The 24453-nt window shown below is 44.5% G+C and overlaps 1 protein-coding gene across 1 annotated transcript; it reads left to right on the plus strand.

Moving 5' to 3' along the window:
- The first annotated feature begins 1475 nt into the window (after positions 1-1475).
- LOC132406303 (thymic stromal cotransporter homolog) lies at positions 1476-23689 on the plus strand. Its single transcript, XM_059991774.1, has 4 exons — positions 1476-2952; positions 18880-18963; positions 22777-22933; positions 23444-23689. Exons 1-4 carry the CDS (start codon positions 1989-1991, stop codon positions 23562-23564), a joined length of 1326 nt encoding a protein of 441 aa, XP_059847757.1. The 5' UTR covers positions 1476-1988; the 3' UTR covers positions 23565-23689.
- Positions 23690-24453: the final 764 nt, after the last annotated feature.

Below are 24453 nucleotides of genomic sequence, written 5' to 3' on the forward strand. Positions count from 1 at the left end.
GTCACTGTATAGCACTGAAGTGTGGATGGGTTTGTCATGCAATAATTCTGGAGTACAGTACCAGTGTAGATGTTTCTGTAACAGTCTTAACACTGAGGAGATTTACCAGGATGTTGCCTGGATTGGAGAACAAGTCATATGAAGCAAGGTTAGCAGAGTTAGGACTTTTCTCTTTGGAGCGTAGAAGAATGAGAGTGGACTTGATAGAGGTCTACAAGATTATGAGAGGCATAGATAGGGTGGATAGTCAGTACCTGTTTCCCAGGGCACCAATAGCAAACACCAGAGGGTATATGTATAAAATTAAGGGAGGGAAGTTTGGGGAAGATATCAGGGGTAAGTTTTTTTTGTACACAGAAGGTTGTGAGTACCTGGAATGACTTGCCAGGGATGGTGGTGGAGGCTAAAACATTAGGGGTATTTAAGAGCCTCTTGGACAGGCATATGGATGAAAGAAAAATGGAGGGTTATGGGGTAGTGTGGGTTTAGTACTTTTTTAAAGGATTATATGGGTCAGCACAACATGGGCTGAAGGGCCTGTACTGTGCTGTAGTGTTCTATGGTTCTATGGTTCTAGGTCATGCCTTACGAGCCTGATTGATTTTTTGAGGATATGACTAAACACATTGATGAGGTAGAGTAGTAGATGTAGTGTATATGGATTTCAGCAAGGCATTTGATAAAGTACCCCATGTATGGCTTATTGAGAAAGTAAGGAAGCATAGGATCCAAGGGACATTGCTTTGTGGATTCCAGAACTGGCTTGCCCACAGAAGGCAAAGCGTGGTTGTAGACGGGTCATATTCTGCATGGAGGTTGGTGACCAGTGGTGTGCCTCAGAGATCTGTTCCCATTATCTACTGGGGAAGACCATGAACACTATCATAGGCAAAACTTTGGTCTTCCAGTACAAGGAGAAGTCCCTAAAGATTTGCTTTCTGACAAAGTGCAGGAGGACATATTTAGAGACACACTGAGATACAATGTGGACACTGGAAAGCCTTAGCTCCTTTCACCGCTGCGTGCCAAGCCTTGTGCAAAATCCTCTCAGACTTATCACTGACAAAATATTTGTGACAACTGACAGGTTGTAAACATTGTAAACGGATAACGTGCCCCGAGCTGTTATAGCATTGCGCTAACTGCTACGCTCCTGTGGCACCCTTATCAATCTGACCTGCTGCTTTTAGAGGATCTGAGGACACTTTCTCCATGTTATTCAATATACTCCCAACTCTTATACATTCCTTTGCCTTGTCTCACTTCACAAAATTACACTTCTCTGGATGAAGTTTCATTCCTTACTTCTGTGTCCTGGACAGCCTGACCTTCTGCCACTGAACCAGTTCCATGTCCAACACATTTCTTCCTCCTCTTTCCCTTGCAACCAGACACTAATGTTGGGACCTAGCCAAAAGCCATCCAGAACTCTTGGTGACCTTTCTCAGTCAAGCGTCTATGAATCCAGCCCACGGTAACAAGATTCTTTCCTGAGTGATCATAAGGAGCGAGTGAAGTTCCTGAGTTGCAGAGAAACACCACAGCAGCAGAAATACCACTACTAACTTTTCACAGCAATGAATAAAGAGCTTCATGGTCAGCCTCGGCCAGAACTGCTTCGTTAACAGAAAACAGATGTGCCCAGCACTCAGTGGTACGTTAAATCAGAACACAGTTGGAAAAGGTCTGTTTTTACTAAGTATTTGTTCCTTTTTCATTCTCCCAGTTCCTCATACCAGACGCGTTTCTCATCAGTGACGACAATTGCAACATCAGTTCTTATTGGCCACATGAAGCTTCCTGGCAGAATCCAACAAAACTGTGTTTGAAATTTAAAAATCTCATAAGAGGTACCTTCAGCACATTGCAGAGCCTGCTCCAGAATAGAGTCTAGTCTAGATAGTTTAGACTCCTTTGCCTCTCCAGCAATCTGTTCTGTAGAAGTGAACAGTGATTGAGATACTGTTGTAATAGATCCTGTGTGTGATATGAATACGCTGCTCAGCTGTGTGGAGCCATTGGTTTTTGTTACCAATGTAGCTAATTCTCTCTTTGATACGGCACTTTTGATGGACGTATATGATCGGCTAAATGGGACAATAGCTGAGAACAGTGACGTGGCCCAGAAGGAAGTGGCTCAGTTCTACATGATTTATAACATGGTCTACTCTCTGGCCCCCATGCTGACAACGGTGCTGCTGGGACGGTGGGCTGATAGTCAAGGCCAGAAGGTGCTGCTGGTTGTGCCTTTACTGGGGTACCTGCTAGGGAGAAGCTTGCTGCTATTCACCCATGTCTTCCACTGGCCAATCAGTGTGATGTATGGATCAGCTGTGATTAATGGACTTACTGGAGGGTTCCCTGCTTACTGGAGTGGAATTAATGCAATTGCTGCCTTGAATTCAGGAGAGGCAAGACGCAGCCTGCGGCTAAATATGCTGGAGGTGACAGTGGGAGTGGCTGGACTGCTGGGCAGTGTGGTATCTGGTCACTTCTTCCTGATCAAAATCAATAACGAGCATGGTCTCCTGCTAATCTGCCTGTGTCTGTCCCTGTACTTCCTACTCCTATTGTATTCGGCAATCTTCCTCAGATATCCTGCTATGCCTGCACAAGGACAGGTGCCCATGGGGACGTGCAATCCTTTGCAGAGAAAATTCAGCAGAGAAATGATTCTTCTCTTTATCTGCTACATCCTGTATGATTTTGGAATGACTGGTGGTGAAAATATAATCTCAATCTATGTTCTGAAGCCCCCACTGAGCTGGGACCCAGTCTTTGTTGGCTACGGCAAGGCAGCCACCTTTGCCATGTTTCTGACCAGCTTCTTTGGAGTTCTATTTTTCTCTGGGCATCTGAGTGATTCCTCTCTGGTATTAATGGGCATCATCTCCAACACTGCTGGGCTTGTCACCATGGCCTTTGTGAGAAGCACCGCCTGGTATTTCATTGGTAAGTGACCAACTCTGCTGTAACCACTTTAAAACAAAATCCTCAGGCCATCTCCTGTGTGAGAGCACCAACTTCAAGTACCCATTCAAAGTTAGAATAGAAAATATGTATCACTGGGCCATTGAATGGATCTTTGAGTTTTGAATCCTGTGGGGTTTGGCAATGAATGTGAGAGTATAGTCTAGAGATGTGATACTGGACCACATGTTTCAATGTTATGAAATCACTACCACAAAATGTGAAACTAACACCGGAGAATCTTGTAAGCTGTGGGATATCAAGAGGCAGTAACCATGAAGAACTACCAGATTGTTTTAAAGATCCAATTTGCATCCCTCAGTGGAAGTTAATTATAAATGGTATGGGCCTTGTCCTGCAGTACACCTATAGTTATCTCAAATACAGTACTTATAAAAAGTATTCGCCCTCCCACCCCCTGGAAGTTTTTATGTTTTATTGTTTTACAACATTGAAGCACAATAGATTTAATTTAGCTTTTTTGACACTGATCAACAGAAAAAGACTCTCTCATATCAAAGTGAAAACAGATCTCTACAAAGTGATCTAAATTAATTACTAATACGGCACAAAATTATTGAGTGCATAAGTATTCACCCTCTTCAAGTCAGTATTGAGTAGTTGTACCTTTGGCAGCAATTACAGCCTTGAGCCTGTGTGAGTAGGTCTCTATTGGCTTTGCACATCTGGACATTGCAATTTTTCCCCATTCTTTTTTACAAAACTGCTCAAGCTCTGTCAGATTGCATGGGGATCATGAGTGAGTGGCCCTTTTCAAGTCTAGCCATCAATTCTCAATTGGATTGAGGTCTGGACTCTGATTTGGCCACTCCAGGACATTAACTTCATTGTTTTTAAGTCATATCTGTGTAGCTTTGACTTTATGCTTGGGGTCAATGTCTTGCTGGAAAACAAATCTTCTCTCAAGTCTTAGTTCTCTTGCAGGCTACATCAGGTTTTCCTCTATGATTTCTCTATATTTTGTTGCATTCATTTTTACTTTCAGAAGCCTTCCAGGGACTGCTACAGTGAAGCATCCCCACAGCATGACCCAGCCACCACCATGCTTCATAGTAGGGATGGTGTGTTTTTAATGATGTGTGGTGCTTGGCATACGCCAAACATAGTCTGATGACCAAAAAGCTCAATTTTGGTTTCATCAGACCAAAGAATCTTCTTCCAGCTGACCTCAGAGTCTCCTACGTTCCTTCTGACAAACTCTAGCAAGATTCCATGTCAGTTTTTTTACCAAAGTCACTTTCTCCTTGCCACTCTCCCATAAAGCTGCGACTGGTGAAGCACTCAGGCAACAGCGCAGTTTCTCGCATCTCAGCCACTGAAGTTTGTAACTCTTCCAGAGTTGTCATAGGTCTCTTGGTGGCCTCCCTCATTAGTTCCCTTGTTGCATAGTCATATCACTGGGCTTTTTTTTATATAAAGGACAGCCTGCTCTAGATAGATTTACAGCTGTACCATATTCCTTCCACTTCTTGATGATTGATTTAACTGTACTCCAAGGGATATTCAGTTACTTGGAAATTTTCTTGTATCCATCTCCTGACTTGTGCTTTTTAATACCTTTTCGCAAAGTTGCTTGGAGTCTTCTTTTGTCTACGTGGTGTAGTTTTTGCCAGGATACTGACTCACTAGCACATGGACCTCCCAGATACAGGTGTACTTTTATTACAATAAATTGAAATACCTTGACTGCACACGACGATCTCCATTTAACTAAAAATGTGACTTCTAAAACCAAATAGCTGCACCAGTGATGATTTGGTGTTTCTTTTTAAAAGAGGTGAATACTTATGCAATTATATTTGTATTTGTAATTAATTTAGATCACTTTGCAGAGATCTGTTTTCACTTGCACATGAAAGAGTCTTTTTCTGATGATCTGTGTCAAAAAAGCCAAATTAAATCCACTTGATTCAATATGTTAAAACAATAAAACATAAAGATTTCTGGGGGGGGGGAGTGAGTACTTTTTATAGGCACTGTACATACCATAAGACATAGGGGCAGAATTAGGCCACTTGGCTCTGCAATTTCATCATGACTGATTTATTATCCTTCTCAACTCCATTCTCCCTTTAACCTATGATGCCCTTGCTAATCAAGAATATATCAACCTCCACTTCAAATATACTCAATGACCTGACTTCCACAGCCATGTGGCAATGAATTCCACAGATTCACCACGCCCTGGCTAAAGAAATTCCTCCTCATCTCTGTTCTAAAGGAACATCCTTGTATTCAGAAGCTGTGTCCCTGGTCCTAGAGTGTTCCAGCATTGGACATATCCTCTCAACAACCCTTCTATCGTGACCTTTCAATATTAGATGTTTCAATGAGATTCCCCTTCATTCTTCTAACTCCAGTGAGTAAAGACCCAGAGCCATCCAAGGCCCCTTATATTAAACCTTTTATTAGCAGTGTCATTCTTATAAACCTCCTCTGAAAACCTGTCTAAGACCAGCATATCCTTTCTTAGGTATGGGGCCCAAAATTGCTCACAATACTCCAAATGTGGGCAGACCAATGCCTTATGAGACCTTAGCAAACAACTTCAGATTCAGATTCAGTTATTGTCATTTAGAAACCACAAATGCAATGCAGTTAAAAAATGAGACAACGTTCCTGCAGAATGATATCACAAAAGCATATAACAAAACAGTCTACACCAGAAAATCCACGTAACGTTTGGCAATCCCCAATCCACAGTCTGGAGAGGCTGTTGCGTATTAATATCGTGCTACCGTCTTAGCGCGTTTTCCGGAAAGGAGCTCCAAATCTACCAGACAAACAAGACCAAAAACTAAAGCTACAAGACCTGCACAAAACCACATAGTTACAACAGTGCATACAACAGCATAATTGATTTAAAAAAAGACACAGTAAAAATAGTCCAAAGATGTTAAAGGACTATAAGTTCAAAAGAAATCACCACACAGTTTCCACAAGTCCCCAGAGCCCCGACAGACTCGCCATCCCACGCCAGCAGCAGAAGGGAATACCCCCACTATGGACTTCCACGGCGCCACCAGACTCAGCCTCGCAGACGCAGCACACACCGAAAGCGACCTGACCAGTCGAACCTCTGAGCCGACGACCATCCCCTCCGGCACAGCTTCTCTGAGCACCATCCTCTGCCGAGCATATTAAAACGGCCCTGCCAATGGCCATCCGCAACGCGACCCCGAGGACTAGGGGCCTGTTCTTCTCAGCAGAGACCCGGACCTCACAGCAGCAGCAGCAACGAACAAGGTCTTCCTGGAGATTTCCAGATGTTCCTCCGTGCTCCCATGTCTGTTTTCGATCAATTATGATTGCGCACGGCACCCCACTTCACAAATAACAAATAATCAGCTCCGGAGTGGCCGCTGCAAGCTGCGTCACGCCGCCATCTTGTTTCATCTTGCTTTTTCATCCTCTCAAAATTAAAGTTAACATGGTGTTTACTTTCCTGACCATTGACCAAAATATAATCACAGAAATTGTATTTTAGCTGAAGTTTACTCCTCACCCCCATGGGCATTCTCACACCTGCTGAGTTTTTTCAGCATTTTCTGTTTTTGTTTCAGATCTCCAGCATCTGTAACTTCCTCCTTTCCTTATAAGACTATAACTGTTCTGTGGCCTGTGAGAAACATCTGGAGTTGTGAAAGGGATGAGATCTGAGTTGTTGGTTATGAGTGACTATTGAGATCCGAGGGCAGGTCAGATTGGGAAATGTGTGTGTGAGTATTCTCAGCAACACGCACATCCTGACACTGACTTCATGGTTCAAGTATCATCCAAAAACAACAAATGCTCACAAATCAGTAACCACATGTGGTGTGGAAACCTCGACAAAAATTTCAAAATCCTGCCTGGTTTCAGTTGGCATTTTTAGCTATCTTCAGCCTAGATATTAACCTTGACCTCACAGATTCTAAACTTTTTCTACTGTGTAAATCTGTCACATGGCATCTTTCTCCTGACTGTGTAATGGGCCGATTCCAGTCAGTCCTGTATCCCCATGTCCCAACCACCAGAGATCGGGCTTCTCATGTTCAGTATCTGTGGAAAGTTTCCCCATGGTGGTCCTGGACCTGGAAACAGCCAGATGCAGCACCTCACATTTTAGGAGGGTTCAGGAGAGTCAGAGGACACCTTTCCCTGTGACAGTAGTTCCCTGCTGCAGCTGCTGGTGGAGCTAGGACTGTCCTGCAGTCTCTGAGATGAATCTCGATAATCCCTTCATCTGACTTCAGACCTGCCTGACAGAGGCATGTTTTCTCAGGGGGTACTCATCATCCCACTGCCAGTGGCAGGCCTCACGAAGGCAATGTGTGATAGGAATGTGGGATGTGGTTGATAGGAAGGGACCTTTCTCTCCACTGACCAAGATCATGGTGGTGGTGTGAAGGCTTTGGAGTTGAATCATGCTGCCAAGTGATTCAGGTGGTCTGTTGGGGGAGCCATCTGTCAGAACCCACTGCCCCTTGCCATTACAGGACCTGGGTGATGTTTCGTGCAGACCAGTGCTGGGTAACTAATAATCAGAAGTTGTTCTCTGGATAAGATGTTCTACCAGGAACAGTCCAAGGCAGCACAGTCAGAACTGTTCTTCATGGCTGCACCCAGCTCTATGCCTGGTAACAGGGAAAACCTCAGCTGGTAATGACTCTGTGACCACACACAGAAGTAGCTACCAGGTGAGCACCACATCCTCTAACTATTACATTTGGTCTTGCAGATATTCCCTCTATTTGGCCTCACTTCCCCCCCCCCCCCACCGCCACCTCCCCAACTTCTCTGCTCTAATTTACTTTCACTCCTTCTCTGTTCTAAAGAGGGTTCTCGAACCTGAAACACCCATCTCCAAAAAGAAAATAAAATCAAATCAAGTTTAATTATCATTCAGATCATACATGGATCATCAAATGAAACAGTGTTCCTCCGGGGCCAAGGTGCATAATATAAATTCAAAATAGTGAGAGGTAGAAAAACACATACATTGTTACACAAGTAAACACATGTACAGTCCACGTCCCTCAGCACCATGGAAATCGACGGTACAGCTCCCAGCAATCCAGCCTGTCATTCCACCAGTCAAACACTGGAGGGCAGCACTGACAGGAGAGGCTAGCTCCCAAATGAGCATAGACTCCACACAACATGGTCTCCAGTATTGTCTCACCTGGACTGCAGCAGCAGGCAAGCCTGTTTGAGGCCTTGTTCTCGCTACAGCCGAGGCCACGCTGCTGCCTCATCGCCTTTCTCACCATCAAACAAGGGAAGCAGGCCTACAGCATCTCACAATTGCAAGAGAAACTTACAAGACAGTCACTCATAGTTACACTACACACTGCTTTCCCACACCAACTCCAATGTCTTTGAGTAGCAGGCAGCAGCACGATCTGAACCCAGGTCAGTTCCTCTGAACCTTCTCCAGCCCAGCCATCAGCTTCTCCTTCTCTGGCTCATCCATCAATTTCTCCTTCTCTGGCCCGTCCACCAGTTCCTCCTTTTCTGGCCTGACCATCAGCTTCTCCTTCTCTAGCTGAGAACTAGCCTCCCTTTCTCCCACCTTGAGCACCAGCTTTTCCTCTTCGGACTTGTCCACCGGCTCCTTCGACACCCCAGTCAGCAGCTCCAAACAATGAACAGATCACCGATGCGGTGGACTTACTGTACCCACAGTTCTTGGAGTCCAGTGTAGACTTGCATTCATTAAAAAAACACATTTTTTTAAAAGTGCATCTTTGGTTGGTCCCCAAGAAGTTGCTGCACTCGAACATGCTGCCATCTTACCAGAAGTCTAGCTTTCTTGTATTTTATGTCTTAATTTCAGAGTTCCAGCATCCACAGTATTTTATTTATTTCCAGAAGAACATGATTGCATCATAAGGTGGACATTGAGAACGGACCCAAATGCAAGACTGAAGTACTAGGGACAAGACTAGGTGTGTCAAGAAAGCAAGGGAAGTGGGGAAGAAACAACGCTGGACAAGCCACAGACCCTGGATGAGACTAGGATACAGGGCCAGGACTAGGGCTAGATTAGGAAAGTGGGACCTAGACGAGGAACTAGGAACTTGGAACCTGGACAAGGGCTCCGAGCCTGAGACTGGACAGGGACCCGGAACCTGGGAATTGACTTAGGCTCGGACTTCGGATCTAGGCAAGGACAAGATGTGGCAAGGCAACAGGACTGAACGTGGGGGCAGGACGTGGGACTCCTGGGCTGGATGAGGACACGAAGCTCAGACTCAGACTTGGGAGATAGGAACATGGGACACAGAGCCTTGGTCTTGGGAGACAGGAACGTGGAACACAGAGCCCGGGACCCCTTCTTGGAAACAGGACGTAGGGCCGGGACTCATACACAGAACACTGAACACGACGAGACGGTTCACAACAGAAGGTAGAGGCAAATGGCCAGACCTACCTAGCAAAGGCATGGACACAGAGACAGCTCCAAACAACGAAAGATGGTTCCTTATCTGGACACAGCAAGGCTCCAGTCTTGTTCCGGGTAGAACTTGACTGCAAGAATAGGCGAGGCTTCAGGTGAAAGGTAGCAGGGAGTCTTCAGCCAAGGGCTACAGAAAGAAGGGGAAGGGAAGGGAAGGGAAGGGAAGGGAAGGGAAGGGAAGGGAAGGGAACAGTCCAGCCTCAGGGTAACAGCAAAGATGGCCTGGCTTACCCAACGGAGGCAAGGACAGGAAGGGACAGATCCAACCACAGGGCAACGGCAAAGCCAGCCTGACTTACCCCACAGAGACGAGGATGGGATACTGATGAGATGAACCAGCATCTATACTCGGACCCAGGGCCACTTATATTCTTAGGCCCAAGACGAGCATCAGCTGCCTAAATAAGCCCAACTGAAACAAGGGACAGCCAGAAGACCCAGACTCCAGAATCCACGGACCAGACTGTGACCCAGAATGTGGATTTCACAGACAAATTGTCTCTGAAGTACCAGGTCCTCCACTACTAAAGGTGCTCCATCAGTGTCAGATGTACTTTCTAATGAGTACTAGTTAGTACTTTGCAATCCCAAGTGCTCCAACAAACCAAGCCCGCTCTGGACTAATACAGGAAGGGTATTATAGACCCCAGGGTTAAAACAGATGCAACCTGCAGGAGACAGCTAGATGTTGTGTTGAAGGCTGTCCAACCTTTGGGCCAATTCTCAGGTTCACATTTCTGTAATTTTCCTTATCTAAAAATATCAATAAGAACAATTATGCAGCCCTTAGTGGGTTAAAAATCCAAATAATTTTTAGGAACATTTTCAATGTACTGAGTCACTGATGGAGCTTGGTGAAAGAGGCAGCTTGAGTAAAAGAGGAAAAAGTGTGTTAGAGCAGGAATTCGCCTTCCAAGACTTGACAGCTGAGCATGGAACCACACTGATACTAAAGAAATAGGAAGAGCCCAGGCTGGAAAGGTGAGAGGGAGCTTCAGAGAGAGGGTGATGGGAGAGAAGCCAAGGTGGGAACTGGAAAACACAAGAATTCTGTAATGTAACCATTGCAGGAGCGGAAGCTGTTTAACAAAAGGGCAAACTGGAATTCATGCTGGTCGGAAATGAGGCAACGGGCCTTTGGATGACCTCAGACTGTGGCAGACTGGCCATAACTGCTGGATTCATCATGTCTCTGGTCTAATCAGCAAAAGTAAATTTCAAAATCTAGTGAAAATAATGTTGTTGAAATTCAGTGTTGGAGATGGGTCGTTGCTTGGTACTTGCATGGTGTGAATGTGATTCTCTGTGTGAATGCGGTGTGTGTGTGTGTGTGTGTGTGTGTGTGTGTGTGTGTGTGTGTGTGTGTGTGTGTGTGTGTGTGTGTGTGTGTGTGTGTGTGTGTGTGTGTGTGTGTGTGTGTGTGTGTGTGTATGTTTGTGTGTGCATGAGAGAGAGAGAGTGTTTGAGTCCAGATTAAGGTGCAATGAGAATGGGTGTGTGAGATTATTTTATTGTGTGGAGCAGAGTGCTGGAATGTTTGAGGTGTGGTGGAATGTACCCTATCAAAAGTCTGCAGTTACTGCTTTCATCATTTCCCTGCACCTAAGGTCGGGCTGTTGCTATGGTTACTGGTAAAGTCAGTGTTACTGTGGTGCCAAGGAATGCAGAGTGGGACTGCTGCTACGTCAATGCATTCCTGCACACAGACTCGTCGCACCACTTCTTGGCAGGGGCATGGAAAATGAGGTTCTTTGTGAACGTCTTTCCTCTACAGTGCAATGACTAACCTTACGACACTGGTGTCTGGGCCCAGTTAGCTGTAATCCCAGGGAAACAGACATGGCCAGTTTATACAGTGAGACTGACACTGAATTCACAACAATGAGTCACAGCACTAGGCGTACATGTGCACCAGTGGCTTTGTATATGTGTGTGTGAGAGAGAGATAGAGAGGCTCTATGTGTGAGTCTGGGTCTGTCTGTGTGTATGCATGTCTGAATATGTGTCTTTCTGTCTCCCTCACTGAACTCTATTCCCAAGAACCCCATTTCAAGTGTAATTCTTCACTTTTACTTTATTAAAATATCACAATCAAAGATATTTTTACCTGGACATTGTCCTCTCCAACTTCCAAACAGTAGCAAAGATGAGGGCTACAAATTACAATGGGAGATAGAAAATGTATGATAGTCATGGGAGATTTCAATATGTAGGTAGATTGGGAAATCCAGGCCGGTGCTGGATCCCAAAAATAGGGAATTTGTAGAGTGCCTTTAAGATAGCTTTAGATCAGCTCATAGTTGCACCCACGAGGGGATCAGCTATTCTTGGATTGATTGTTGCATAATGAACCAATTGATTAGAGAGCTTAAGGTAAAGGGACCCTTAGAAAACAGCGATCGTAATATGATAAAATTCACCCTGCAATTTGAGAGGAAAAAGCTAAAATCAGATGTATCAGGATTACAGTGGAGTAAAGAGAATTACAGGGGCATGAAGGAGGAGGTAATTGGAAGAGAACACTAGCAGCAATCGTTAGAATTTCTGGGAGCAACACAAAAACACAGGATAAATATATCCTGAAGAAGAAGCATTATAAAGGCAGGATTAAGCAACTGCGACTGATAAAGGCAGTCAAAGACAATATAAAAGCCAAAAAGAGGCCATATAATAGAACAAAGGTTAGTGAGAATTGGAAAGCCAACTAAAAAAGGCAACTAAAAAAGTCATAAAGAGGGAAAAGATGGAATATGCTAGTTAATAATATTAAAGAGAATATCAAAAGTTTCTTCAGATATATAGAGTCAAAAAGAGGTGAGAGTAGATATCAGGACACTAGAAAACGAGGCTTGAGAGGTAATAATTGGGGACAAGGAGAATAATTGGCAGAAAACTGAATAAATATTTTGCACCAGTCTTCACATTGGAAGTCACTAGCAAAATGCCAGAAGTTCAGGAATGTCAAGGTGAAAAATTGTGTGAAGTTGCTATTACGAGGGAGAAGGTGGTTGGGAAACTGAAAGGTCTGAAGGTAGATAAGTCACTCGGACCAGATGGTGCACACCTTAAAATTCTGAAAGAGATTGTGGAGGCATTAGTAATGATCTTTCAAGAATCAATAGATTCTGACATGGATCCAGAGGACCGGAAAATTGCAGAAGAGGCTGAAATTATAGGTCGATTAGCCTGACCTCAGTGGTTGGGAAGATGTTGGAGTTGATTGTTATGGATGTGGCTTCAGGGTACTTGGAGGCAGATGATAAAATAGGCAGAAGTCAGCCTGGTTTCCTTAAAGGGAAAAATCTTGCCAGACCAATCTGTTGGAATTCTTTGAAGAAATAACAATCAGGATAGACAAAGGAGAATTGGTGGATGTTGTGTGCTGGGATTTTCATAAGGTCCTTGACAAGGTGCCACACATGAGACTGCTTAACTAGCAAGGTATTATAGGAAGGATATTAGTATGGATAGATTGGTTGGAGGCAAAGAGTGGGAATAAAGGGAGCCTTTTCTGGCAGGCTGCCAGAAACTAGTGTTCCACAGGGGTCTGTATTGGGACTGATTCTTTTTACGTTATATGTCTATAATTTGGATGATGGAATTGATGGCTTTGTGGCCTAGTTTACGGATGATATGAAGACAGGTGGAGGTAGTATTGTGGAAGCAGAGAGGTTGCAGAAGGAGTTAGGCAGATTAGTAGAATGAACAGATCGAATGCAATGTCATGAAGTTTATGGTCATGCACTTTAGTAGAAGATATAAAAGTCTAGACTATTGTAACCCCCTGGGTCGCCTCAGGCTCGCTCAGCTCATTCTCGTCTAGGGGGAGCAGCCTTCGGCCCCGCCAAACTGGGTAATCAGCTGGTGTGGATGCTGTGTGATGTCCCCGCCTCGCCCAAAACCAGACAGTACACCATATGCGATTAAATGAGTACAATTTATAAAGGTTACTATAACTAAGTGATTAATAACGATACAGTATATATGAAGAGAAAATTAAAGAAAAGGCGCCAAACTTATCAAAGTCCAAACCACTTCGTGCACAGCCGTTGGAGCTCAATTTCTGAAGTCTTCTGGCCACCATTTGATCCCCTCCGAACTCCTCGACTCGCAGCTCAGGACCCTCCGAGTGGTCAACCAAGCACATCTAGCTTCATTCCCCCCCCCCTCCTCGGAGAATCTCCCGGCCTCGGACCTCCCTTTGGGGTCCGATCCTCGCCCAGCTTAGAGCATTGCATCCTCTCTCTCGACCCCCTCGTGCCGATCTGCCCAAAATCCCGTCAACAAAAGCTTACAGACTCAGAAGAAAGAACATTAATCCCCATTTGGTTTACAAAGGAATACCATTCTCGTTATCAGTAAATTAGCATTCCTGCTAGTTAACAAAAAGAAGAAACCCTCTTTACACTATTTTCTAAACAGAGAGAAAATTTGAGGTGCAAAGTACTTGGGATCCCCGTGAAGGATTCCCTAAAGGTTAAGGTGCAGATTGAGTCTGTGGTAGAGAAGGCAAGTACGATGTTAGCTTTCAGTTCAAGAAGACTAGAAGATAAAAGCAAAGCATTTGATGGCTCTGGGCTTGCACTCAATGGAATTCAAAAGTATGAGAGGGGATCTCATTGAAACCTATCAAAAATTGAAAGACCTTGATAGTGTTGATGTGGAGAGAATGGTTCCTAAAGTGGGGGAGTCCAGGACTAGCAAACCCACCTTCAGAATAGAGAGGCGTCCATTTAGAATGGAGATGAGGAGGAATTTCTTTAGGCAGAAAGTGACAAATCTGTATAATTCATTGCTTCAGGCAGCTAAAGAGGCCAAATTTAAGGCAGAGATTGATAGATTCTCAATTATTCAGGGCATGACTATTATGGGGAGAATGCAGGAGATTGGGGCTTAGAGAGAAATGGATCAGTCATGATGAAATGGAGGAGCAGACTTGATGGGCCAAAATAGCCTAATTCTGCTATGTCTTATGGTCTTATAGACTTGATTAAACTTCAGTTCCTCAGTCCCAAGCCTCTGCAGTGAACCACTGGTCTCAGAAATTGGACCAACATGGAGGTTGTTTGGTACCTCACCCAACCAAAGATTAGGATCATGGGGTTGAAGTGCACCAGAAGCAGGGCCCGACCACCCACATCCAGTGGAGTAAAGGGGATGAGAGAAGAGGTGGCCAAAGTTGATTGATAAGGGACAATATCAGAGATGATGGCAGAACAGTAATTGCTAGAGTTTCTGGGGGAAATTCATTAGGCACAGGATAGATACATCCCAAAGATGAAGAAGTATTCTAAATGAGGCAACTGTGGCTGACAAAGAAATTCAAACACAGCATTAAAGCAAAATAGAGGGCATATAAATAGAACAAAAATAGCGGGCAGCTAGATGGTTGGAAAGCTTTTATAAAACCAACAAAGGGTAAATAAAATGCCATAGGATGAATTATGAAGATGAAATAGCCAATAATATAAAATATTATACCAAAAGATACATAAAGAGTAAAAGAGAGCAGATATTAGACCACTGGAAAATGATGCTGGAGAGCTAATAACAGGGGACAAAGAAATGCAGCTGAACTTAATAAGTATTTTGTTTCAGTCTTCACTATGGAAGACATGAGCAGTATGCCAGAAATTTGAGTGTGTTAGGGGGCAGAAGTGAGTATAGTTGCTTTTACTAGAGGAAAAAGTGCTTGGGAAGCTGCAAGGTTTAAAGGCAGATAAGTCACCTGAACCAGATGGACTACACCTCCAGGTTCTAAAAGAGGTATTAGTAGTGGAGGCACTAGTAATAATCTTTCAAGAATCACCAGATTTTGGAATGGTTCTGGAGTACTAGAAAATTGCAAGAGTCACTCAACTCTTTAAGCAGAAAGGCAGGCAGAAAAAAAAAGGAAATTACTGTATAGGCCAGTCATCCTGACTTTAGTGGTTGGGAAGATGTTGGAGTCAATTATTAAGGATGAGGTATCAGGGTACTTGAAAGCACACGATAAAGTAGGCCAAAGTCCGCATTGTTTCCTTAAGGGGAAGTCTTGCCTGCCTGCTGGAATTCTTTGAGGAACTTACAGGCAGGATAGACAAATGAGAGCCAGTGGATGTTGTTTTCTTGGATTTTCAGAAAGCCTTTGAGAAAGTGCGGCACATGAGGATGCTCAGCAAGATAAGAGCCTGTGGTATCACATGAAAGATATTAGCATGGATAGAAGACTGTCTGGCTGGAAGGAGTTAAAAGTGGAAATAAAAGAGTCCTATCCTGATTGGCCTCTGACTTCCACGTGATCAATGCCTCTCAACGTCTTATACACATCTTTCGGGTAACCTTTCAACTTCCATCACTCCAAGGAGAAAAGACTGAGTTCACTCAACCTATTCTCATAAGGCATGCTCCCCAATCCAGGCAACATCCTTGTAAACCTCCTCTGCACCCTTTCTATAGTTTCCACATCCTTCCTGTAGTGAAGTGACTAGAACTGAGCACAATACTCCAAGTGGGGTCTGACCAGGGTCCTATATAGCTGCAACATTACCACTTGGCTCCTAAACTCAATCCCACGATTGATGAAGGCCAATACACCATATACCTTCTTAACACACAGTCAATCTGCTCAGCAGCTTTGAGAGTCCTATGGACTCGGGACACCAAGATCTCTCTGATCCTCCACACTGCCAAGAGTCTTACCGTTAATACTATATTCTGCCATCATATTTGACCTACCAAAATGAACCACCTCACACTTATTTGGGATGAACACCATCTGCCACTTCTCAGCCCAGTTTTGCATCCTATCAATGTCCTGCTGTAACCTCTGACAGCCCTCCACACTAGACACAACAGCCCCAACCTTTGTGTCATCAGCAAATTTACTAACTCATCCCTCCACTTCCTCATCCAGGTCATTTATAAAAATCAAGAAGAGAAGGGATCCCAGAACAGATCCATGAGACACACCACTGGTCACCGACTCCATGCAGAATATGACCTGCCTACAACCACTCTTTGCCTTCTGTGGGCAAGCCAGTTCTCAATCCAGAATCCCTTGGATCCCATGCCTCCTTACTTTCTCAATAAGCCTTGCATGGGGTACTTTATCAAATGCCTTGCTGAAATCCAAACATCTACTGCTCTACCTTCGTCAATGTGCTTAGTCACATCCTCAAAAAATTCAATAAGGCTCGTAAGGTATGACCTGCCTTTGACAAAGCTATGCTGACTATTCCTAATCATATTATACCTCTCCAAATGTTCATAAATCCTGCCTCTCAGGAACTTCTCCATCAATTTACCAACCACTGAAGTAAGGCTCACTGGCCTATAATTTCCTGGGCTATAATCTCTACCCCCTTTTTTGAATAAGGGAACAACCCCCGCAACTCTCCAATCCTCAGGAACCTCTCCTATCCCCATTGATGATACAAAGATCATTGTCAGAGGCTCAGCAATTTCCTGCCTCACCTCCCACAGTAGTCTGGGGTACATCTCATCCAGTCCCAAAGACTTACCCAACTTGATGCTTTAAAAAGTTCCAGCACATCCCCTTTCTTAATATCTATATGCTCAAGCTTTTCAATCCACTGTAAGTCCTTTTCTCTGGTGAATACTGAGGCAAAGTATTCATTAAGTACCATCCACTAACTCCTCCGGTTTATACACACTTTTCCACTATCACACTTGATTGGGTCCTATTCTCTCAGGGCTTATCCTCTTGCTCTTCACATACTTGTAGAATACCTTGGGTTTTTCCTTAATCCTGCTCGCCAAGGCCTTCTCATGGCCCCTTCTGGCTCTCCTAATTTCACTCTTAAGCTCCTTCCTGCTAGCCTTATAATTTTCTAGATCTCTATCATTACCTAGTTTTTGAACCTTTTGTTAGCTTTTTCTTTTCTTCTTGACTAGATTTTCAACAGCCTTTATACACCACAGTTCCTGTACCCTACCCATCCTTTTCCTGTCTCATTGGAACGTACCTATGCAGAACCCCATGCAAATATCCCCTGCACATTTGCCACATTTCTGCCGTATATTTCCCTGAGAACATCTGCTCCCAGTTTATACTTCCAAGTTCCTGCCTGATAGCTTCATATTTCCCTCACTCCAATTAAATATTTTCCTAACTTGTCTGCTCCTATCCCTCTCCAATGCTATGGTAAAGGAGATAGAACCCTGATCACTATCTCCAAAATGCTCTCCCACAAAGAGACCTGACACCTGACCAGGTTCATTTCCCAATACCAGGTCAAGTACAGCCTCTCCACCTATCAAAGATAGGTGCAAGGGCAGGTAGTGCTGAGGAACCAGGAAGTCTGCAAAAAGACTTAGACAGATTGGGAGAATGGGCAAAGAAGTGGCAAATGGGAAGGATATTGTCATGCATTTTGGTAGAAGGAATAAAGGCATAGACTATTTTCTAAATGGGGAAATAATTCAAAAATTAGAGGTGCAAAGGGACTTGGGAATCTGCATGCAGGATTCCCTTAAGGTTAAATTGCAGGTTGAGTCAGTGGTAAGGAAGGCAAATACAATGTTAGCATTCATTTTGAGAGGACGAGAATATAAGAGCAAGGATGTAATGTTGAGGTTTTTTAGGGCATTGATCAGACCTCACTTGGAATACTATAAGCAGTTTTGGGCCCCTTGCCTAAGAAAAGACGTGCTGGTATTGGAGAGGGTCAAAAGAGTACACAAGAATGATCCCAGGGATGAAGGGGTTAATATAGGAGGAGCGTCTGATGATTCTGGGCCTGTGCTCACTGGAGTTTGGAAGACTGAGCAGGGATCTGATTGAAACCTATTCAATATTGAAAGACCCAGATAGAATGGATGTGGAGTGGATGTTTCCTATAGTGAGAGGAGTCTAGGACCGGAAGGCACAGGCTCAGAAGAGAGGCACATCCATTTAGAATGGAGATGAGGCATTGTTACAGACAGCTGTGGAGGCCAGGTCATTGAGTATGTTTAAAGCAGAGGTTAATAGGTTCTTGATTAGTCATGGTGTCAAAGGTTACGAAGAAAAGGGAGGAGAATAGGGTTGAGAGGGATAATAAATCAGCCATGATGGAATGGCTGACTGGCCTAATTCTTCTCCTGTGTCTTATGGTATTAATGTCTTATGCCATGGACTTTGGATTGACTGTGGCAGCAGAAGTGACGATCAGCCTACTGCAGAGGACTATCCCCACCCAAGGGATGTCCCTGTGGGAAACTCCAACCAGAGGGTGTCTGTGGGATGCTCCTCACCCATGGGATGTTTCTGTCGCAATTGCCCACCCAAGGCAGGGTCTCTGGAATATTTCCTACCCGGGGGTGGGGTGGATGTATCTGTGGGACATTCCCCGTCACAGGGATGTTTCTGCAGAACACTGTCTGCAGTACCAAGCAGGCTGGTGTGCCAAGTTCCCATGCCATTGGATGTCCCTGCCATCATGTTGTGCTCTTGTGTTTTGCAGCGCGGGCCATGATGCTGTTTTCCTGTATTCCACTGCCAACAATCCGGGCTCAGCTGTCCAAGCTAACCGACCGAGCTTCCTACGGTAAGAATGTGTTCTAAAGCATGTGAGATTCATCTCATGGATGCATGATTTCCTTCCAACAGTGTTAGAACGGTCTTGACCCGAAACGTTGACAGCTTCTTTCAACGGATGCTGCCCGACCTGCTGAGTTCATCCAGCTTTTTTGTACGTCTTGATTTGACCACAGCATCTGCAGTGCACTTTGTGTTTAGTGATAGAAGCTGTCAGGTGGAATCTCAGCCATCCCATTTCCCACTCTGTTCCATTCATTTTATTCTCCCCCTCCCCATTCACCCACCACCGTCCAACACACACGTCCTTGGGGCGTGTGGGCAGACTAGAGCAGCTGGAGGACCCACACCACACGGCCAGCAGCTGAGAACTGATCACACACATTCCTCTGAGGTCTGCCACTTGCTGCTCTCTGTGTCAATCATGAGAGTGAAGCCTCTATAACTGATGGAGGTGGAGGGATTTCTACAGTCCCACCAACAATCCGGATCATGACCTCCACATCCACTCGCTTGACAGACTGCCCTCTCAACCAATCACCTGGTCCATAAACTATCCTCTCTTCCAATCAACCCTGGAGACGAAGCCCTGCATCTTGCCCACAGCATTCCCAATGCCAGCCAGTCCACTTACAGATGGCCCTCCTGTCACATCAACAACAGAGCAGACCATGTCTTGCTGTTTCTTCCAGAAATGCTATCAACCCTTTCATTCCCTCCACCATCATATCAACCAAAGGCTGTCCCATCTTCTGAATGCATCATAAACACAAGAGATTTTGCACATGGTGGAAATCCTGAGAAACACATACAAAATGCTGGAGGAACTCAGCAAGTCAGTCAGCATCAATGGAGGGAATAAACAGTCAGCATATCAAGCTGTAGCCCATCATTAGGACTGGAAAGGAAGGGAGCAGACCAGAATAAGATGGTGGGAGGAGGAAGAAGAGTACAACCTGGTAGGTGACAGGGAAGACTAGGTGAGGGGGAAGATCTTTTTTTCCAATCCCCTATCTGGTTACTCTCTCACCCTTTCTCATCTGCACAAATCCCTTCCTAGCTTCTTACCTCATCCCCCTCAGCTAGTCTCACCTGTCACCTGCCAGCTTGTGCTCCTTACCATCCCCTCACCTTTTTATTCTGGCTTCTGCCCCTTCCTATCCAGTCCTAATGAAGGGTCTCAACCCAAAATGTTGCCTGCTTATTTCCCTTCATAGATGCTGCCTAACTTGCTGAGCTGCTCCAGCATTTTGAGTGTGCTCTAATTGCATCATGCATTAGCCATCCCTCCTCCCATTCCATGAGCTACACCGCAGATGGTGGTTCCGAACTGGTTTTCCCTTCATCCTTGACTAACCATACCCCCACCCACCAAACCCCAAGGTAATTTTATGTAATTTAGAGATGATTTTAAGACCACATCTGGCCAGGGGCACTATGGTAGCATCGGATTTCAGATTTCAAATATCTGTAGGAAAGTTTGCATATTCTTCCTGTGAGTGCTCTGGTTTCCTCCCACAGTCCAAAGGCACGTTAATTGGTTATTGTAAATTGTCCTGTCATTAGGCTAGGGTTAAATTGGTAGGTTGCTGGCCGGTGTGGCTCATTGGGCTGGATCTGTATCTGTATATCTCACTGCATCTCTAAATAAATAAATAGCTAGATAAATCGTTTTCCCTGAGATAAGTGGTCCAGGATACTGCCTTCAGAATCAGAGCCCCATATAAGCTGTGCTCCAGAGACAGGGAAGTAGCCAGATGGTAATGCATCTCCAAATGCCTCAAAGTTTAAAATCAATTTATTATCAAAGTACATGTATGTCACCATTTACAACCCTGAGATTCACTTTCTTGCAGGCATGCACAGCATAACAAAGAAATACAATAGAATCAATGAAAACTACTCACACAGAATGACAAACAACCAATTTGCAAAAGAAGGTAAACTGCAAATTTAAAAAAACACACAACAATAATAAACAAATAGTAAATAAATAATACTGAGGACAATAGTTGTAGTGAGTCCATAGGCTGTGGAATCAGTTCAGTGTTGAGGTGAGTGGAGTTATCCACGCTGGCTCAGGAACTGGATGGTTGACGGGTAATAACTGTTCTTGAACTTGGTGGTGTGGGACCTAAGACTCCTGTACCTTCTTCCAGATGGCAGCAGTGAGAAGAGAGCATACCCTGGATGGTTGGTGTCCTTAATGATGGATGCTGTTTTCCTGTGGCAATGCTCCTTATTGATAGAAAAGAAAAAACATAGAAAAGCTTACAGCACAATACAGGCCCTTCAGCCCACAAATCTGTGCCAAACATGTCCTTACCTTAGAAATTACCTAGGGTTACCCATAGCCCTCTATTTTTCTAAGCTCCATGTACCTAGCCAGGAGTCTCTTAAAAAGACCCTATCATATCCGCCTCCACCACCGTTACCGGCAGCCCATTCCACGCACTCGCCACTCTGAGTAAAAAACTTACCCCTGACATCTCCTCTGTACCTACTTTCAAGCACCTTAAAAGTGTGCCCTCTTGTGTTAGCCATTTCAGCCCTGGGGAAAAAACCTCTGACTATCCACACAATCAATGCCTCTCATCATCTTATACACCTCTATCAGGTTACCTCTCATCTTCCTTCATTCCAAGGAGAAAAGGCCCAGTTCACTCAACCTATTCTCATAAGGCATGCTCCCCAATCCAGGTAACATCCTTGTAAATCTCCTCTGCATCTTTTCTATGGTTTCCATATCCTTCCTGTAGTGAGGCGACCAGAACTGAACATGCTCAACTGTGGGGAGAGCTTTGCTTTTCATTGAATGGGGTGTATCTACTACTTTTCTTAGGTTTTTCTGTTCTTGGGCATTGGTTTTTCCATACCAGGCTGTGAAGCACCCAGTTAAATATTCTCCACTGTGCATTAATAGAAGTTTATCAAAGTTTTAGATGACATCCCTAATCAGCACAGTTTTCTAAGAAAGTAGAGGCTTTGCAATGCCTTCTTTGTAATAGTACATGCTGGTCCCGAAGCAGATCCTCTGATATGATAATTCCAAGAAATTTAAAGTTACTGACCTCCACCTCCATTCCTCTAAGGGCACTGGCTCGTGGACCTTGTTTTCCTCTTCCTGTAGTCAACTTTGGTTATGCTGATGTTGAGTGAAAGGTTGTTGGTGCAGCACCACTCAACCAGGTTTTCAATCTCCCTCCTAAGCATCAATTCCTTGCCACCTTTGATTCAGCCAACAACAGTGCTATCATCAGCAGACTTACAGTAAATATGGTATTGCAGCTGTACTTAGCCTCACATTCAGAAATATAAAGGGAGTAGAGCAGGGGACTCAGCACACAGGCTTGCAGTGCACCTGTGATGAGCTGGGGTACTGGCAGGTCCACTTGTGTGCAATGTCGATGGGAGGTTAGCCGCAGCTTCTCTCATGACCTGGAGCCAGAATTCTATAAGATATAGGAGCAGAATTAGGCCATTTGGCCCATTGAGTCTGCTCCACAGTTCAATTATGGCTGTTTTAGTTAGCCCCATTCTCCGGCCTTCTGCCCTGGACCCAACCAGATCCAACAGCTGTGCTGAGCTCTGACACACAGCATCTCAACAGGTGAGCTCAGGCTTTGCTTGTTGCCCACAGAGCCACCCATGGCTCTAGATGTCAGTGGTCCAGAGGCTGTGTGTGTGGGTGGGGGGAGTGGTAGGGGAAATGAGCAAGAACACTCCAGTCCCTCTAGTACATCTGCATACAGTCGACAAGTGTACTTGAATCAGTAGTATTATTAATTTTACTCACTCCATGTTCTGTTTTCAATGTCCTCAGGTTCCACTTTTGCCTGGTTTCAGACTGCCATGACCCTGACGGATGTGATTGCTGCACTCACCTTCAACAGCCTTTACATTGCTTTCCTGGAGTGGTATAGTGGCTTCTCTCTGCTCCTGGCTGCTGCAGTCTGTTGGCTCAGCACTGTCCCAATTGTGTAAGTACACATCTCATACCGTAAACAGTCCTGAGGATCCTGAGGGTCTCGTCTACTGTCCAGTTCCTCTGTAAATGCTGTCTGACCTGATGAGTTGCTCCTGTGCTCTGTGTACTGTATGTGGATCTATATTTCAGCATCTGCTGTCTCTCTTGTATCTCAGTAGCAGGGGTACAGCAGCCAAGCCCTGTGCCTGCCCTATTGTTCCAGAGACCATGGCCGATCCTGTACTTTGTACATCCTCTAATAGCCCATGAACCCAGGACTGGACCTATGATTGTACACTCCTTCATGATCAGTGAATCCTACTGCACACTGAATTGTAGACTACGTTTTGACTCACACGAGGCTATGGGGAAGGTGGCATTGGGACTGATTCACATTGATAGAATGGGGAGAGAGCCAAGAGGTGGAATTGGTGGCACTGATGATGGGCAACTTGCTGCTCAATTTCTGTCCAATGACAAAGTTGTAACATTTAACTCTTTAGTGTCTATGCTTCTACTGCAGGATATACAGCTACATACTGAGGAAGAGAGATGACAGCGAGGGTTCTCACACAAACTCCACTCAAACAATGGCCATCGATAACTTCTCCGATCAATTCTCTACCACCTCGTCCTCACAGTGAGATAACAGGTTGAAAACGCAACTGGATCAGTCAACTACTGTATTAAAATATCCCCATGGATAATGAAGCACTCTGAAATTGTTAATAAAGCTTAAAGTTTTCTATTACTGTGCTATAGAAACAGCTCTAGGCTTAGGTGTGGAGCTCCTTCCTAACACTTCTGTTGATAACAGTAATAAATTGCATTGGAATATGGGACAGCAGTGGTATACTGAATCACCAGATGATGGTAGTACTCAGAATTATCAAATCATAGTAATATACTGGATTATCAGTGTAAAGAATTACATTTCAATTACCACATAGAGGAATGTCAAGTGTGAGATATTGCACTTTGGGAGATCAAATGTAAAGGGACCATACATGGTTAGAGGCAAGACCCTTTAACAGTGTTGATGTACAAAGGGATATTGGGGTCCAAATCCATAGCTCCCTGAAAGTGCCTACACAAGTTGATAGGGCGGTTAAGAATACAGACGCATGCTTCCTTCATTAGTTAAGGCACTGAGTTCAAGAGTTGGTGAGTTATACTGCAGGCTTATGAAACTCTGGTTAGCTCACATCTGGAGTACTGCTTTCAATTCTGCTTGCCCATGATAAAAAGAATGTGGAGGCTTTGGAGAGGGTGTAGAAAAGGTTTACCAGTATGCTGCCTGGATAAGAGAACATGTTGGACAAATATGGGTCGCTTTCTCTGGAGCAGTGGAGGCTAAGGAGAATTCTGGTAGAAGTTTATAAAGATATGAGAGACATGGATAGAGCAGACAGATGGTATTTTTTCCCAGGATTGAAATCTCTAATACCAGAGGGTATGTATTTAAAGTGAGAGGACAAGTGTGTGCTTTATGTTTCTTTACACAGAGTGGTGGATGCCTGGAATTGGTTACTT

The sequence above is a fragment of the Hypanus sabinus genome, chromosome 16 (assembly GCF_030144855.1).
Source record: "Hypanus sabinus isolate sHypSab1 chromosome 16, sHypSab1.hap1, whole genome shotgun sequence".
Taxonomy (NCBI): Eukaryota; Metazoa; Chordata; class Chondrichthyes; order Myliobatiformes; family Dasyatidae; genus Hypanus; species Hypanus sabinus.